At 39.6% G+C, this 17647-nt stretch overlaps 1 protein-coding gene across 8 annotated transcripts in view; it reads right to left on the bottom strand.

The window, feature by feature from the left end:
• The window catches only part of KIF21A (kinesin family member 21A), a 94079-nt gene that overhangs the window by 47271 nt on the left and 29161 nt on the right, over positions 1-17647 (bottom strand). For all 8 annotated transcript variants that reach the window (XM_086746794.1, XM_086746739.1, XM_086746762.1 and 5 more), the window contains exons 2-7: positions 14237-14459; positions 12772-12954; positions 9355-9504; positions 8512-8646; positions 4093-4260; positions 2159-2274 (exon numbers count right to left, since the gene is read on the bottom strand). In XM_086746794.1, coding sequence (XP_086602920.1) covers positions 2159-2274; positions 4093-4260; positions 8512-8646; positions 9355-9504; positions 12772-12954; positions 14237-14459 — 975 coding nt within the window. The remainder of the gene's footprint in view (positions 1-2158; positions 2275-4092; positions 4261-8511; positions 8647-9354; positions 9505-12771; positions 12955-14236; positions 14460-17647) is intronic.

Below are 17647 nucleotides of genomic sequence, written 5' to 3'. Positions count from 1 at the left end.
AATATCTTTATCAATGATCTGGACAAGGGGATTGAGTGCACTCTCAGTAAATTTGCAGATGACACCAAGTTGGGTGGGAGTGTTGATCTGCTCAAGCATAGGAAAGCTCTGCCAAGGGATCTGGACAGACTGAATTGATGGGCCAAGGCCAATTGTATGAGGTTTAACAAGGCCAAGTGCCAAGTCCTTCACTTGGGTCACAAAAACCCCATGCAATGCTACAAGCTTGGGGAAGAGTGGCTGGAAAGCTTCCCAGCAGAAAGGAACCTGGGGGTACTTGCTGACAGCTGGCTGAACATGAGCCAGCAGTGTGCCCAGGTGGCCAAGAAGGCCAACAGCATCCTGGCTGGTATCAGACATAGTGTGGCCAGCAGGAGTAGGGGAGTGATCATGCCCCTGTACTTGGCACTGGTGAGGCCACACCTTGAATACTGTGTGCAGTTTTGGGCCCCTTAGTACAAGAAAGACATCAAGGTGCTGGAACATGTCCAGAGAAGGGCAACGAAGCTGGTGAAGGGCCTGGAGAACAAGTCTTATGAGGAGCAGCTGAGGGAACCAGGGTGGTTTAGTCTGGAGAAGGCTGAGAGGAGACCTTATTGGTCTTTACAACTACATGAAAGGAAGTTGTAGTGAGGTGAGTGTTGGTCTTTTCTCACAAGTAATTAGTGATAGGATGAGAGGAAATGGCTTCAGGTTGTGACAGGAGAGGTTCAGATTGGATATTAGGAAGAATTTATTTACTGAAAGAGTGGTAAAGCCTTGGAACAGGCTGCCCAGGGAAGTGGCAGAGTCACTATCCCTGAAGGTATTCAAAGAACACAGACATAGCACTTTGGGACATGGTTTAGTAGGCATGGTGTTATTGCACTGATGGTTGGACCTGATGATCTTAAACGATTCTACTCTGTGATTCTATCAGTAGCACGTTGAAGGAGGTGATTCTTCCTCTCTACTACGCTCTGGTGAGACCCCACAGGGAGTACTGCAATCAGCTCTGGAGTCCTCAGTACAGGAAAGACATGGACCTATTGGAGCAAGGCCAGAGGAGGGCCAGGAAGATAAGAGTGCTAGAGCATCTCTCCTATGAGGACAGGCTGAGAGAGTTGGGGATGTTCAGCCTGGAGAAGAGGAGGCTCCAGGGAAGCTTTATTGTGGCCTTTCAGTACCTAAAGGGGGCTTACAGGAAAGACAGGGAGAAATTCTTTAGCAGGGCCTGTTGTGACAGGACAAGGGGTAATGGTTTTAAAATAGGAGGAGGTAGATTTAGATTAAACATAAGGAAGAAATTTTTTTACCATGAGGGTGTTAGAACTGGAACAGGTTGTCCAGAGAGGTGGTGGATGCCCCATCCCTGGAAACATTCAAGGCCAGGTTGGACGGGGCTCTGAGCAACCTGATCTGGTTGGAGATGTCCCTGCTTCTTGCAGGAGGGGTGGACTAGGTGACCTTTGAAGGTCCCTTACAACCCAAACCACTCTATGATTCTATGTTTGCTTAGGCGAAGTTTCCAGAGGCTAAAGTCTCTCTTTTTTGTTCTGTATACCTGCTGCACAGACAGGTTCATACAAAAAGTTCTGGTGATACAGTAGTTTGGTTTTGTTAGGCTCTAATCCAACATCAGATAACTGGACATGTGCAGAATACCATGAGATATACAACCTTTACAAAAAGATGGCAGCTGACTCCAAGCTCCTGGACATTGCATTCAGAGCAAACCATTAAGCATCATTTAAAAAAAAAAAAAAATATATATATATATATATATATGAAGGAAAAAACTCATCATAAGTTTAAACTATGCTGTAACTGATAAGGCTATATCACAGTAACAAAGTTTACCATTTACGCTGTCTATAATCTAAAGATGTCTTCCTGGAAAGGACTTGTCCTGGAAATGGTACCTTCTAAGTAACGCGAAGTCTCATGTCTAGTAAAGCTACAATAGCACTGAAAAGAACAATGCAAAAAGCCTCTTTAAAATCTTTTCCCTGAATTGCCAGTGTTTTCTATCATGATTGTAATTCATCGTTGTAACCTCCCTCTAACAAAAAGTGTGGCTATCTTTATCATTGTTTAATGTTTGTTTGACTTTCTGAAGATTATGTACTCATTCATGTTCATTCACAAGGAAATACAGAAAGTGCTCTAGTTTTCATACCTGTTTCCCCCAAGAGAGTCTTGAAGTAGCCTTGTAAGCTTTGAATCTCTGTATGGTACATGAGTTGCCTTCTTACTTTTATCTCCCAGTGCACTTATTACATTGCCAAGTGCCAGCTATAAAACACCAAATCATGTAATGCACAAGTTAAAAATCAGTTCCTGAGTAGTTTTGCTTTAAAAAGAGCTATAAACTGAGGCCTGCATATTGTGGAAAAAAATGAATATACTCATAAAAGTTAACATAAAAAAATTCTGATGATTTTTACATTTCACAGTAGACATCTGTAAGCTTTTGCGCTGTAAACAGATGACTTGCAGTCTGGTATCCGCAAGTGCTAAGTGCTTAGCACAGTTTGCGTGCACTGTCTATTGGTATCTCATGTCAGTCACAAACTAAAGTTAGAACTGCTTCATGCAACAAACATTTACTTTTGATTATTATTAAAGCTGGTCTCTACTTCTAGCAGTAGCTACATTATTTTAAAAATTAATTTTATCCATCTGCTTTATGCTAGATTTGGAATTAAATATGGAGTATTCATACCAAAAAAACCCCAAAGTTTACCACCTCTCTAGATATGGGAATAAGGAATGTCTGATGAAGATTTCAGCATTTAAGGCTTGACATTATGTCATCAATGGCCATCCTATTTCATTGCTAAAAGGGTCTAATTTGTGTTTATAAGCAACCTAACATTTGGCTGTAAAATTACTTTCAATGTTCAACTGCATGTACTCCAAATATATGTCAAATTAAAGAACATTCCTCTAGATGGCACCCTGTACAGCCAGGTCTTAGTCTTGAAAATAGTCTTACTGCATCCAGCAGTTGAACTCCATATGCACCACATTCTGTGACTGCTTTCAAGTGTTTAAATCACTTTCAATCTGTTTCTCAAAGTTGAGGGCTTGAATTCACTGTAAATGAAAGTTTTGTGATCACATGAAGCATTACTTTTATCACAGTGATTTTCACTTTCATGCATTCTGTATGCAGTTTGTTAAGGATGCATCTATGTCATCTAAACCCCCAAATCTGGGTTTGCACTTATGTCACTGATTAAATTGAGCTGAATTATCTTTCTCTTCCATATAATATAACCAGAATAACTATACAATGTAACCACTATTGTGATGGCAAAAGAATCATTAAGAAAGTTCTAGTTGCAGAACACCTCTCTGGTACTACACACTAGACCAGAGGAGAGAAAAAAAAAAAAAAAAAAAAAAAAGACATGTTTCCACATATAAAATAAACATGTATTTTTGAGTCTTCAAATGAGAATTGCACAGAGCTTCCACACAGTCAAGTAGCTCAAAACAAAGGCATGAAACTACAATCTCCACTGATAATCACCAGCTCTACTTTTCAGTGTAGTCATAATGAAATAAAACATTTAATAGTTAATTTTAAAAACTGCATAGCCAGTACAGAGACAAAAAAAAGTGAAGTGATGCTATTAAGTTAAAATTTTTATTTCTGCTTAGAAGTGTTTTGCCTACGGTTGTTTTACATTATATTTCATAATTACAACAAAGAATCAGCATTTATCGATCAATTAAGCTTATTAATTGTCCACATTTTACATGCCTGTACTCCTTGCAAACTGCTTGTGATGTTCTCCAATTGTCTGGGTCTTGATAGAATAAAAAAAAGTAACAGGAATACCTCTAAAATGTCTTTTAAAAGTTAGGAGTAACTAACTATATTTCACAACAGTTCTAAGTACTATATTTTGCTAATTAGGTTGCTAGTACAACCAAGAAAATGCTAGAACCCAGTAGGAACCAATATATCCTGTTACGTCTCATGCTACAGTCCTTGTTCTGCACATGATGCATTCCTGCTTTAGAGATTAGTAAAAACAAATGATCCAAAAAGGAAGAGAAGATGGTACCAACGGCCTATGGAAACAAATTATGCAGTCTTACTAGTCCACAGTTGATGGAAATGCCTTCTTTTGCCCTTTCTCCTGTAGCTCCTGTTCGCTTTAACCTTTCAGATCCAGCTAGATCAACAAAATGGAACTTGGCAGTAAGAGTTTCATATTCATTCATCTCAGAAGATTCAGATATTATCCTGTTATCAGTGGCATTATCCTGAAATAAAGAAAAACCCATAAAGCTTGGTAAGATCTTTCACATTAACATTTCTACTGCAAAGTTCAATCAACAATTATTTACAAGGCTATCCATTTGTAATGTCCATCTCCTTCCCTATTTACTCATTCTCTTATAACACCACCTGTATCTCCCAAAAAAATGTCTCCATTTTAGTCATATCCACTAACATACTATTTTTAAGACCCAGCTCTAGATGCATATGAATACCTGTATACCAATGACTTAAGTACAGGCTACAATTGTTTCAATGCAGGGGAGAATACATATATTAAGAAAAACTCATCAGCAAGTTGGGCAACAAAATTTGTACCTCTCCTGGAATGCAAGTTTTAAATCCATTGTCAAAGGAAATCAATTTTAAAAAAAAAAAGAAGTACTAACAATATTACCCTCCTAAATTACCAGTTCATTAACCTGCCAAATAACTGAACGATATTTTGACTTTGTATCTCTCTAATCATCAGCTTCCCCGCGATACGATCCTTCAACTTTATTTCACGAATTATTTTTAGAGCCAGTTTTCTTAGCTGCCAGTATTCCACCAGCACTTCTGACTTGACCAGGAAATAAGGACAGCAGAAGGAACAAAGGAGAAAGAAGAGGTTCTTTTCTTTTTTTGCCCCTCAAGAAAGCTGTAATGGCTGGCACTTGCCACACATCTCTGTCAGGGCAGTGAGTCTGCCGAGGAACGCACTGCACTTTGGGCAGGTACTGTAGCCTCACCCTCTTTCCACTTCACATCCCAAAACACAGCTGTGTTTGGTGGCCTTCTATGACGGGGTGACGGCATCGGTGGACAAGGGATGAGCAACTGACATCATCTACCTGGACTTGTGCAAAGCTTTTGACACTGTCCCGCACGACATCCTTCTCTCTAAACTAGAGAGACATGGGTTTGATGGACGGACCACTCGGTGGATAAGGAGTTGGCTGGATGGCCGCACTCAGAGAATGGTGGTCAACGGCTCGATGTCCATGTGGAGACCGGTCACAAGTGGCGTCCCTCAGGGGTCCACGCTGGGCCCGGCCCTGTTCAACATCTTTGTCGGCGACATGGACAGTGGGATACACTGCACCCTCAGCAAGTTCGCCGACGACACCAAGTTGTGTGGTGCCATCGACACGCTGGAAGGGAGGGATGCCATCCAGAGGGACCTTGACAGGCTGGAGAGGTGGGCCTGTGCCAACCTCATGAAGTTCAACCAGGCCAAGTGCAAGGTCCTGCACCTGGGTCATGGCAATCCCAGGCACAAATACAGGCTGGGCAGGGAATGGATTGAGAGCAGCCCTGAGGAGAAGGACTTGGGAGTGCTGGTGGATGAGAAGCTTAACATGAGCAGGCAATGTGCCCTTGCGGCCCAGAAGGCCAACCGCATCCTGGGCTGCATCAAGAGGAGCGTGGCCAGCAGGTCGAGGGAGGCGATTCTGCCCCTCTACTCTGCCCTGGTGAGACCCCACCTGGAGTACTGTGTCCAGTTCTGGAGCCCCCAGCACAAGAAGGACATGGACCAGTTGGAGAAGGTCCAGAGGAGGGCCACGAAGATGATAAAAGGGCTGGAGCACCTCTCTTATGAGGACAGGCTGAGAGAGTTGGGGCTGTTCAGCCTGGAGAAGAGGAGGCTCCGGGGAGACCTGATAGCGGTCTTCCAGTACCTCAAGGGGGCCTACAAGAAAGATGGGGAAAGGCTGTTTAGTAGGGCCTGTTGCGATAGGACGAGAGGTAATGGTTTTAAAATAGAGGGGGGTAGATATAGATTAGAAATTAGGAAAAAATTTTTTACGATGCGGGTTATAGAACGCTGGAACAGGTTGCCCAGAAAGGTGGTGGAGGCCCCATCTCTGGAAACGTTCAAGGCCAGGCTGGATGAGGCTCTGAGCAACCTGATCTAGTCAGGGATGTCCCTGCTCCTTGTAGGGGGGTTGGACTAGATGACCTTTGGGGGTCCCTTCCAACCCTAACCATTCTATGATTCTAATTATCCTTTTTCATTAGATAATCTCAAGCTTTTTTTCTGTCAATTAGTGCAGCCATACCATATACTGTGGAAATTTATTTTACTCTTAATGTAGTCAGACCTGCTGTCATGAAGGCAACACTGAATGAGAAAAATCATTAAATCACTCAGATCCTGACCTTCCTGCTAGGATATCCATTGCATGGCAATGTCTACCTACTTGCCATTGTAGGATGTAACAGGCATATATATCAAGTCTATACTGGACTTCTATTCACATAGCCCAATCTACAGGCTTTATTAGGAATATTCTATCACAGCAAGCATGGATTATTTTTTTTCTTTAAAAAAAACCCTCATGTATCTGTGGCAATGATCTTTATGTCCTTAGTCAGGTAGCCCACAGCTCCCTCTGCTATTGCAAGGGGTTAAGTGATCTCCTTTTGTAGCAGTTTCAGAAGAGAACAGGAATTGTGGCATTTCCAGGAGACCAGACTATCGCATCTTTTTGGCTGTTTTGACATTTACACTGCCAGTAGATCACTCTCTCTTTCCTAGCCCTCAAAGCAATGATTAACACACCCTTTCTTTCTCGCTTATTTACTAAATCAATGTACACCCAGAAGCTTCTGAGAAGCACAGATCGTGTGAATGCAGCACGAGGAGCAGCGCATCTTGCCCTGCAGCCCTGGCTGCCTGCCCACCCTGGGCACTGGGACCATGCACAGACCAACACCATTATCGTCATCCCGGGAACTGCGTTGCCCTAGTAACAAAGGTCTCCCAAAAAACTTGTGTACAGACAGCAGCAACAACAGAAACTTGAGCTGCAGCTCTCCTGGCCACCCAGTAAGGGTTGGTATTAATTTATATTCTGGGAGTGTTCAGAGGCCAGTGTCAGGTCTAATCTCTACTCTCCTAAATACTGCAGGGAAAGAAGAGGGTGCTGCCTTCAGATTCAGGAGCTAGCAATGTCCTGCTCCAGACAGTCAAATTATCTTGCTCGTATCTCCCAAAAAAAAGAAGGAACAAACAACATTTTGACAAAAGGCAGAAGGCGGCCACCTACTCCTTTAACACAAGCTTCTGTTAAACCCCAGGCAGGGCCAGGCAGGAGTCCTCTGGGTGGCTCAGCTGGCAGAGAAAGCTGCAAGCGCACCAGCAAAGGTGGATCGCTGTGCTGACAGCCTGCGGGAAATGAGGTTCCCAATGAGTTCTCATTCCCCAGCTACAGGGAGAGTTTTCAGAAGTGTCATCATGCAGTGACCCAGGTGCCCCATCTGGTCTTCCAGTGTGATGCCAGCCCCTCCTGAGTGAGAAGACAGACAGCTGCCCGCACCATCAGATCCACAGGTTCAGTGTGGAAAGCGGGAAGAAGTGTTTTTAACAGGTGTATAAAACAGGTTTACATACCCCAAAGGACATGGCAGCGACCTTCATTTTGTCTGCAAATGATTGTTTGTGACGTTTAAAAAAAAGCAACTCCCCAAAAAAGCACTGCAAATACAATTCACTGTTCCACGTGCTTAAAAATGTGGTATCTGTGTGTAAAATGTTAGCCAGGTATTTCAGAGTTCAAAGTATTTTAAAAATTTTGTAGCTTTAGGATAATCAAATTAAGTCCCCCTGAAGCTACTGTAGGTTTCAGTAGTATGGATTTATTCAGAACTCTCCTCTTTACAAGACACGCCAACAGTAACGAACAACTGAACATTCACATGAAAATCTACTACAGAGCAGCTCTGTCTACACTCAGTTTAAATTTCAGGTTAAGTGCATAGACTTAACAACACATCTGAACCCCAAATATGTATCTATTTTAAATAAATACGCTAAGCTTCAAAATCTAATGCTTTTCTACTTGCTCTTTACTGGACATCAGCAATTAATCTGAAATATCCAAGCATTTGCAGTTAGCTGACTGCAAGCTTAAACCCACTAAGACACTTAAAAACACTTTCCCAATTAAAGACAAATTACATTTTAACTTTCTTACTTGTGTTTGTATGTTGCAACGCAACACTGAAGAAAACGCTAGAGGAGAATGGGCAGGTTCAGGTAAGAGGCTGCAGTTTATTGTTGCCTCTGGCTAGAGGATGGTTACATATGCACAGATTAAATCAAATTATTACAATGCTTAGCAAATTCATCGAGCATGATGATGACTGTAGCACCTTTACTAAGTCAATTCAAATAGCAGTGGCTGTCAAAACTATTCATTTTTTGAAAAATGGTTACTAAAGTAAAGCTTAATAACAGCAAAGATACATACAGCGTTAAATGCAGGACAGACTCTGGTTTGACATAAGTGTATAGTAAAGATAGCGTGTGACCGTGAGCTCTGAACATTCATCTGAGTGCTGGCAGTGGTTCGAGACAAAGCCCCCAGCTTCAAGCACTGCATCATCTAGAAAACAGACAAGAATTACATTGCATTGCTTGCAGTTTAAATAAAAAGCGTACCCGTAACACTTATTGTTTTGGATATAAGTAAGCTTTTTCTCTTTGTTATGATTTCAGTTCCTATATGCCAAAAATACCAAGATTCATAAGTAAGCAAACTGAAAGGGGTCTTCTTGTGGTTTGTGAAAGAACACACTTAAATCTTTGTACCACTCTTTTTACTGTGCCCTAGTAGTAACATAGCAATCTTCCTTCCATTGACCTGTGGCAAAAATGGACAATCTTTGTACTTTTTGTTCAAAAATGTACAGTACAATAACATTTGTATTCAGATTTGCAATGCACAGACACTTATGAACAGCAATTTACATCACATCAGCCATTGCGCAAAGCTATCCTGTCAAAGGAAAGATAACAAACATAAGATTTGGAAGATTAGATTTACACACATGCCAAAGTTTTCTCTCCCAGCAGAACTATACTATTAGCAAAAATCTGTTTCTAGCATTAAGTGAAAGGGGTATGCACTTAATACCAGATGTAACTCTACAGAAAGAAAAGAACACAAAAATTTCAGCTAAACTTTACACCTAAATTGTCTGAGATGCAGATGTCAGCAAGCATAACCTCTATTTTTAACTGCTTATCAAAACAGACAACATTTTTAGAAAGCACTTGGTATGCTACAGAATAACTTATTTTCAATGATCACCTCTGATTCTCCATTCACAGTTCGGGTTGTAACGCCCACTGTATAAATTCCTCCCGCTGAATCTTCATGTATTTTAATATTCGATTTTTTATTCTTTGCATCAATATCTCGTGTGGTATCAAACAAATCAAGAATTTCTTCATTGTAAAGCTGAGGGGAAAAAAAAAAAAAAGACAAAAAACATATATTACTTCAGGAATTCCTCCAAAGACTAACAAATCATGCATGGCACATACAGAAGGTTCTAAAAATCCAAATGTCAAGGCTCTCAAAAAAGGATGCTGTGAAGAATCCAAACTTACCAGGACAATAGGATGATAGACAGAGCAACTGCAAATTAAGTCATCTGCCCACCTTACTACTATGCCACCCAAAGAAAGAGTAACTTTCTCCATTGTCACATCTGGGAAGAAAATTCTTTGGTGGGACCAGGCAAGGGGAGGCACTCGTTGCCAGCAGAACAGCAGCGGCAGTGGTTTCTGTGGCAGGCACCTACTGTCTTCAGGTTTGACCTTCTGCTTTGCTTTTTTTTTTGTCAATTCAGTCGGCTGCACCCTCCTCCAAACAGTTCAAACTCACTCTGCTTGCTCTCCCTGCCATCACACCTTTTCTCGTCTCCTCTCTCGCACCTTAATAATTCCATGTCTCCCTTTCATTTAGATAAACTGTTCCTGCCCTGGAAGGAATTTAACATATAATAGTTTTTATGCAGGCTGCTTATTAAAGACACCAACCAGCAGAGCAAAAGCATTATGACATGGATTCTTGAACCCTGAACAGGGCTTCTGCGCTTTCCTCCATACAATACCTACACTTTAGTGCCCTACATTTAGTTACAGCTTTCAGGCACAGCCATATAGGCAACAGCAACTATTTACTACGTGTTTCAGGCTGCTTAATGTTTACTGCCAGTTTCACTGGATCTGCTGAAGGTAAGCACATGTTCATTTAGTGGTCTTTCAACTCAGTATCATTAAGCACATCAGACTTCTAGGTCAGTAAGTGATATCAGAACCAGGAAAGATATTAGAAATCATTATGCTGTTATCAGCTTTTGAGCAGATTCATAAGAAAGTTCTGAGTTTTAGGAAAGGTGTTTAGATCCAATTGAAAACATCAGGGCAAACATTTTTTAAAAAATCCCAGAAAAAGTAGCATCCCACTGGGAATCTCATGGCTCACGTCTCTGCTGATGTACGCTAGAGCAGGTCCAGTGTCTTTACTGAAGTGAACCAGTATAACCAAATTAGACTAGGCCAAATTGATTAAATCCCTGATTGATTAAAGTCCCTGGGTAAAAGCCAGAGAAGCACTAGAACTAGATCTATGTTCAGCCAATGTACTTTCGCCTACAAAGCCTCAAGCAAGAGGCGCTCTCCTCTCATAAGTGAAAAATCCATCCCTCAGAAGAGAAAAGGCTCAGCATTTATGAATGTGATGCTCTTAATTCTCTACATATTAGAAAGGAACTATATTTCATTATTAGGCATAAATATACAAAGTAGGAGCCTTTTTACTAATGTTTCACCTTGCTAAGTGCAAACAAACTGATGCTACAATTTAGAGAGGACCCTGATAACGCACCTACAATTGCATGGGATTGCATATGTCTATCTTTTGGAAAAGTTAGCAGGAAATCAAGGAGTTAAGAGAAGCAGACTGCAGCAAACTAAAGAAAAGCAAGAAAGTAGCAAACAGAAGTCACTGTTCCAAATAGCTATCATCCGATCAGTCTTCAAAGTCATTCCAAAATAAAACATTGCTTCAACTTGTTCAACGACTAAATTATTGTTTATGTAATCCAGCTCTAATGGTAGATAGGATGGGAGGAGGAGGACACTTTCTGATAAAAGAGTAGTGTATAACACACAACTATTCAGAAAAAGCTCTTTCTGGGAGAGCTCCAATTCAGCCTCAGTGCAATTGAAAAAGAAAAAAAAAAAAAATCAACCAAAGAGAGTGACATATACATCATTTAGCCTCTCTCTAAATTAAATAAATAAGACAGGTTTTAGTGTGTACATTTCATCTGAAGTATGTTGTAATTGCTGCAATTCTGCATATTGTTATTACTGTAACATTCAATTACCGCTCTGTATTTTGAGACAGTCATATTTGTAATGTTATGTCAAAAAACACAAGGAATCCAGAAAGTATACTGGTTACTACTCCTTACACTACTGTTGCAGCTGCCTAAACAGAAATGAAGCAGCAGCTCCCCGATGTTCAAATAGAGAGAACAGAAAAGTACAGCATTCCCATGGCCCGTGCTCAAGCCCAGACTCTCTCTAGGCAAACATTAGCTAGAGTGAGAAAAAGCTCTGCTTAAGGTTAGCAGTGACAAACGTATACTAGTGCAAACCTAACGCCAGCTTGTTAATCTTTAAAACAATTCTAGGAGCATATGACTGAAGAACCTAGTTTACTTCAGCAGTAATAAAACCAACAGATTTTCTCTTGGGTAATATAAAAGTGGGTTTTTCCCCTCTGAAGTAGACAAAGTAAAGTTGCAAATATTGAACTAAGTAATACACATTTACACCTCCTCTTCCTCTCCATGTGCTTAAAATATCAGATTTTGCAGCTTTGTAGTGAATGTAAATATGTTACACCCAAATCAATCAGTTTAAAAAAAAAAAAATAGTTCCATGGGCAGGAGACACAGAATAAAAGCTGCAAGACTTAAACCAACAGCTGCAGCAGGTCGGAAAGATCACAGATGTTATGGCCTCTCTTACCAGTAGCTGTGTCTACAAGAAAACACAAAGGGAACAGTTTTTCCACAGCACTGACCCAGGTCTTCTCTGGGTTTAATGAAAAAGGGAACAGTGACACAGAAGTCCAATCCTAAACCATTGGGGATGACAGAAAGAACTATTTTTATGCTAGGTTTCTTCTTTGTGAAAGGAATTCTGTAATTCTATTCTATGATTCTATGAATATAACAAGTCTCCTGAACACAGTTTGAAAGCTAAAGAAATCTATAGCAAAGTGGCACAAGCAGGCAAAGCATGGTTACTATTCAAAGGCACAAAGTACAATTATTGGTTGTTTTTATTTTAATAGTTTCTTGCCTTAAGGTTTTGTAAAGAATTACAAACAGACAAGAACACAGGTCCCACAAACTAGTGTGGGCTGCAGGAAGGGATAAGTGATGACTAATATAACTATTTCTACACTTCAAAATAACACTGTAAAGGGAACTACTAAAATAATTGGAATGAGATAAGAAGGCTCTTTTTCATAAATTGAAGAGCTGAAGCAAGCTCCATAAAAGTGCCTTTTGAAATCTTGAAGATTAGTTCAAAATATTCCAGGAGAAAAGAATGTAAAAGTAGCAACCAGGAAAAAAAAAAAAAAGTTTAATTGGCTTCCCAAAACAATATATGAAGTTACACACACACAGACCATATTTACCTCTAAGAACTGTGCATTCACTTTAAAATCTGGAGGTGGAAGTCCTTGTTTAATAGCAGCTTGTTTTTTTTCTTCAATACATCTGAAAAGATGCTTAACAGCACGCGATATAATGCCTTGTTCCTCTTCTGTTATGTTGACATCAAATCCAGTGCCCATGGTGTATGTTTTGCCAGCACCTGTCTAAATTGAAGAAGGAGTAGTCACTAGAACACATTAATAGTACCGAATCATCACCGAGAAATGCAGTTTGTGAACACTGGTGCTAGGTAGCGACTACTAAGCCAGTCTGTCATCTTTTCAATATTTACATGCACATCAACAGGACATTTTGAAAAATGGATAAGCAGTGGAAGTTGGATAAACTGTACTGTTTATCCACAGATCACATACAAGAAGGCAGGGATGAGTTCAATCTTCATAACCTTTCCCCTACAAGCTTCCTCTAAGTTACTTACATCAGTCTTGAGCTATCATCTCTGAGGTCAGAAGAATAGTTAATGTTTTCAACCGAGATTGCTATTTAAAGCATATATTTTGGAAGCAGAAGCAGCATTTGCAATTCTTTACTGAAGTACATCAAATGACACTTAATTGTGATGCCTAACTATCTCAGGTAGAATATCATCATTGTTCTCACTTTATAGACAGCACTGAAAAATACAAGCTGTACCTTCACTAGGAAAATAGCTTAATTAAATGTGAAGTCCTATAGAAGACAAAGTAGTGTTGTGTTTTCACTTAATTAGTGGGTCAAGTCTAAGACAAAGATAGTATCATGCAGCTGACACTAATCCACTAAACTGGATCTGCAAACTGCTTTGTGTCACTAGGACTAGACTTACCTAGCTACCTTGAGATATGACATTTAACAGTGGTGAAATTCAGCATCCAAGACCAAATTTTATGCAATCAATTCCTAAAGGAATATTCAGAAGACAATAATGCATTGTCTACACTCTGCTCAATGATATTTCAGCTTTGAGAAGTAAAATATGTGCCTAGTGTACTGAGAGGGTGTGTTCTCCACGAAAAGTTCTCACAATTTGGAATCTGATTTGTTTTGTTTTTACCAACAAACAAGCAATGTAGCCTGAAGTTCCCTACAATCTCTCTTTAAAAAGTTCCTCTTTCCAAAAGCTTCTGAATCTCAGTACAACCTACCTCTGTATATTAACTGATTAAGTCACTAATTTGTATTACTGCATTGGGATGAATTCAAGAATTATACAAACTCATGCTATTTTCAGTATTATTATTTCAGATCTACTGCCTATATGGTTTTTTGCATTTCAATTGCTATTCTGCGCAGAATCTATACAGTCTCCTATAGAATATTTCATTTAAAATAAAACGAAGGCACTAAAAACAAGTTAATGCATTTTCTGAAATGTAAGAGAAAGATCAGTTACAAGAAACTGTTTATTCCAAAATAAATACTTCAAAATAAAATTGCAAAGCTTACTTGGCCATAAGCAAAGACAGTGGCATTATAGCCTTCAAAGCAACCTTCAATCAGTTTTTCTATACATTGTATATAGATCTCTTCTTGCTGCGAGTCAATGTTAAAGACGTAGTCAAAAGTGAAGGCCTTATCTTTTCCCAAGAACACTTGAGGTTCACCAGGTGTGACAGATGTACAAATATGGCATCCTTCAATCTTTTCTTTGGCTAGCTGTGGTCTAATTCTGTTTTGGAAGAGACAAAAAGAACTATTAGAAACTCCCATCGTCAGAAAGAGGAGCATACAAACAACGTAAATAAGGAATTCCTTACTGATTGAAAAATGAGAAGTTTCCATCAAGCCAGGATACTGGCTGTATCAAAGCCCCACTCATACAACTATTCATGCAAATGATGTTCTCTTCCCTGAAGGTTCACCTACCAACTTCAAGTTGACAACCTGCCTAGAATTCTTAATGTTTCTGTATGTATACCATGCATTAAAGAGTAACTTGCATTATCTGTTCCAGACTTTGAAATCAAGCTTTCCAGTTTTATCAGATTTCTTCATGCTTTCTTGTAAAAACGGATTTTTTTTAATAGATTACGAAAAATATGGAGGATAGTTTAAGTAGTAATTCAGGAGCAAGGAGCCCCAAAGTCTACACAAACTTAAATTAAAACCTCCTTGCTAGGAGAGCAAGGAGAAGGCTCACGTTTCTTCTTTTCCTTTGACAGGAAAGGACTTTTGTCACTGCTGGAACACAGATGTGAAAGGTTTGGTTTCGGTAAGGCAGCATACCTATATACAAGGTGTATATATAAGCAGCATAAACAGAAGTGTCTCGTTCCTCATTATTTCCCCACTGAGACAAATTCCAGATGTTGCTTTAGTTTGTTTCTGAAATTACTTTGTAGAACACAGTCATCTCATAGACTACTTCTATTCTATGATTTTATTAATTACTCTGCATTCTTAATATTCTTGCAGTCTTGTCAAAATTGACTTCATGTACTAGCTCCATGACTAAAGATGATTGTGCAAGTTTGTGATTCAATTGGTTTTATAGTTAACTATCAGGAAGAAAACTTCTGCCCAGGATAACATATTATTCTAATTGTAATGAACTAATAATTTGTTTACAAAATTACCTTTTTTTTTCTTAGAAGTGCTTCCAAGTTCTCAAAGCAGAACCAAATTAAGAAAAACAACAAAAACACAGCACACCACATGTGCAGCTTAAAAGACAGAGGACAAATAAGGCTATATATAAAGGGTGATAAAACATCAACAGTACAGCTACACACAAAAAAAAAAATCATGGAATATTTCATATAGATTCTCCACTTACATCAAACTTCAAGTACCTATATTTACCTTGGTGTGGCTACTTTCAGGTACACAGTGTCAAAGCTGAAGATCTGTGTACACAGAGTATACCTTAAAGGCACATACTCGTTTCATATTCCGTGCTTTAAGGGCCACGTCTACATTAGTGTTTGGTTTGGAATAGCTGTGCTGTCTTGAAGCAAATTCCCCCAACATCTTCACTTATCACACGCTGGTTTAGATCAGAGCCATTTCAGTGTGCACAAATTGTACTCCTTTCAGGAGAAACTAAGCCAAAACGCTCCACTCCAGACAGATGAAACTTGTTCCAAAATCTAACGGAAACATAAGGACCCAAAGCTACCTACTGATCCACTGCGAGCGTGCCAACGCTTGCTGATGCGTAGCGTGCCAGCCTCCAACAACTCTGAGTGGGCTGCTGCGGACTAATTCAAATTATATCAGCATACGTATACCTTAGTTCAAGTTAGAAATATCCTGCAAACAAAAAATAATCACACAGAGCACATTTTATCTTCTTTTTACTGCAGATTGAGAGTTTTTCACCCAGGCACGTGCATCACTGTCAGAGTATTTTTCAGAACTTTTATTTCTAAAGTTTCATTATATCCCACTGTGTGACACTAGAGAATAACCATAATTTATTTGTAATGTTTTCTGCACACTAATTTCCTTACAGAACATTCATTAATGACCAGGAGGTACCTCCCTTGTCAGCATACCCTCTAGTGTGAGTGGAAATTAAGCAAACCTTTGAAAAATATCATTAAAAGGCATGATTATATGATGTGTAAAAAAAGCACAAACAGTATTTGCATTTAACAACATGGAGTGTCTAATATAGGTCACAGATTTTTCTCTCTAATAACATAATCATTACCATACTTTTTTTCCCCTTAAATGAAATAAGAATGCTAAAAATCATTCAGGAGTTGCATAGCTCCTTCACTAACAACTTGATCCACTGGCACCTGTGTCCACTAAACACAAAACCTGATGAACACGTACCTATGCTTGTAGTAAATTTACTTTGTTCTAGACTAATGAACATTTTACAGTAAAATAGTTGTTATTTCTAGGTAAAGAGAGAAAGTCTTCAAAGATAAATCAATCATATGCTTTTCCTAAAAGTACCCTACAAATCTGGAAAAATTGAACAAATAAAACATTGTAGCATGCTGCCTATAACAATATTTAGAAAAGACAGCTTGGTAGGTTATTCGCTGCCTTATTTTAAGTCAGTCAGAGGGCAAGCTTCTCTAAGACTAAGCACTCTTATTCTTTCACTAATCCAGTGCAGACAGCACAAAGGCAATCAATTGTTCTTACAAGCATGAACTCTGAGGGCTTCTAAAGCTCCAGAGGTACTTCTCAGGTTGTTTTCTAGTACAAGGAAGCCTTGAAAGACCTTTTCTAAAAAAAAAAATCTAGATGGAAAACACATTTTCAAAATTAAGTAACCTTTTGTGCATCCCCAAAAGAACAACTTCACCCCAGTTCTGAAAGGCTTTTAGTCAGCACTGACTTGTAGAATGAAGGTTGACAACAAAAAAAAAAAAATTTTTCCTTCTTCAGAAGGAAAGAAGTTCAAAATTAATTTTCTACGCTGAGGAATTGATGCAATTATGACAGGTGCTGAATAATTTTCTCCTTTCCACTACTAAGTAAAGGCTCAGAGTGACCACAAAGAGGAACAGCAAGCCTAAAATATCAACGATTTGCATTATAATTACTACAGTGATGACAGGACTGTCAAGCAAGCAGTTTTGATGTCACCCTGTGGAGACTTCCCACGAGAATCCTCCCAGCTCGCTCCCTGCCTTGTAGCTGGGCAGCACCTCCGAGCACTTCGATGCTACAAAACCCAGGACAACAGCAAGCTGTGCATTGTGTACCACCATTACCAGGCCTCAGCAAGGTACCATTCCAGAGATCAGCTGAGCTGGTGGAAATCTCTGTCACTACTAGCAGCTTGTTACCAGCTCAATCCCTTCCCCTGGGTTGTAATACAACATCCAGAGACTCAGCAGCGACAAATGCGTCCTTCCTCCCTGACTTACCACTGAAACGGAGAGCAGCACT

This window comes from Chlamydotis macqueenii, chromosome 1, assembly GCF_036417535.1.
Source record: "Chlamydotis macqueenii isolate bChlMac1 chromosome 1, bChlMac1.mat, whole genome shotgun sequence".
NCBI classification, from domain to species: domain Eukaryota; kingdom Metazoa; phylum Chordata; class Aves; order Otidiformes; family Otididae; genus Chlamydotis; species Chlamydotis macqueenii.
This window is presented reverse-complemented; position numbering and strand designations above follow the sequence as displayed.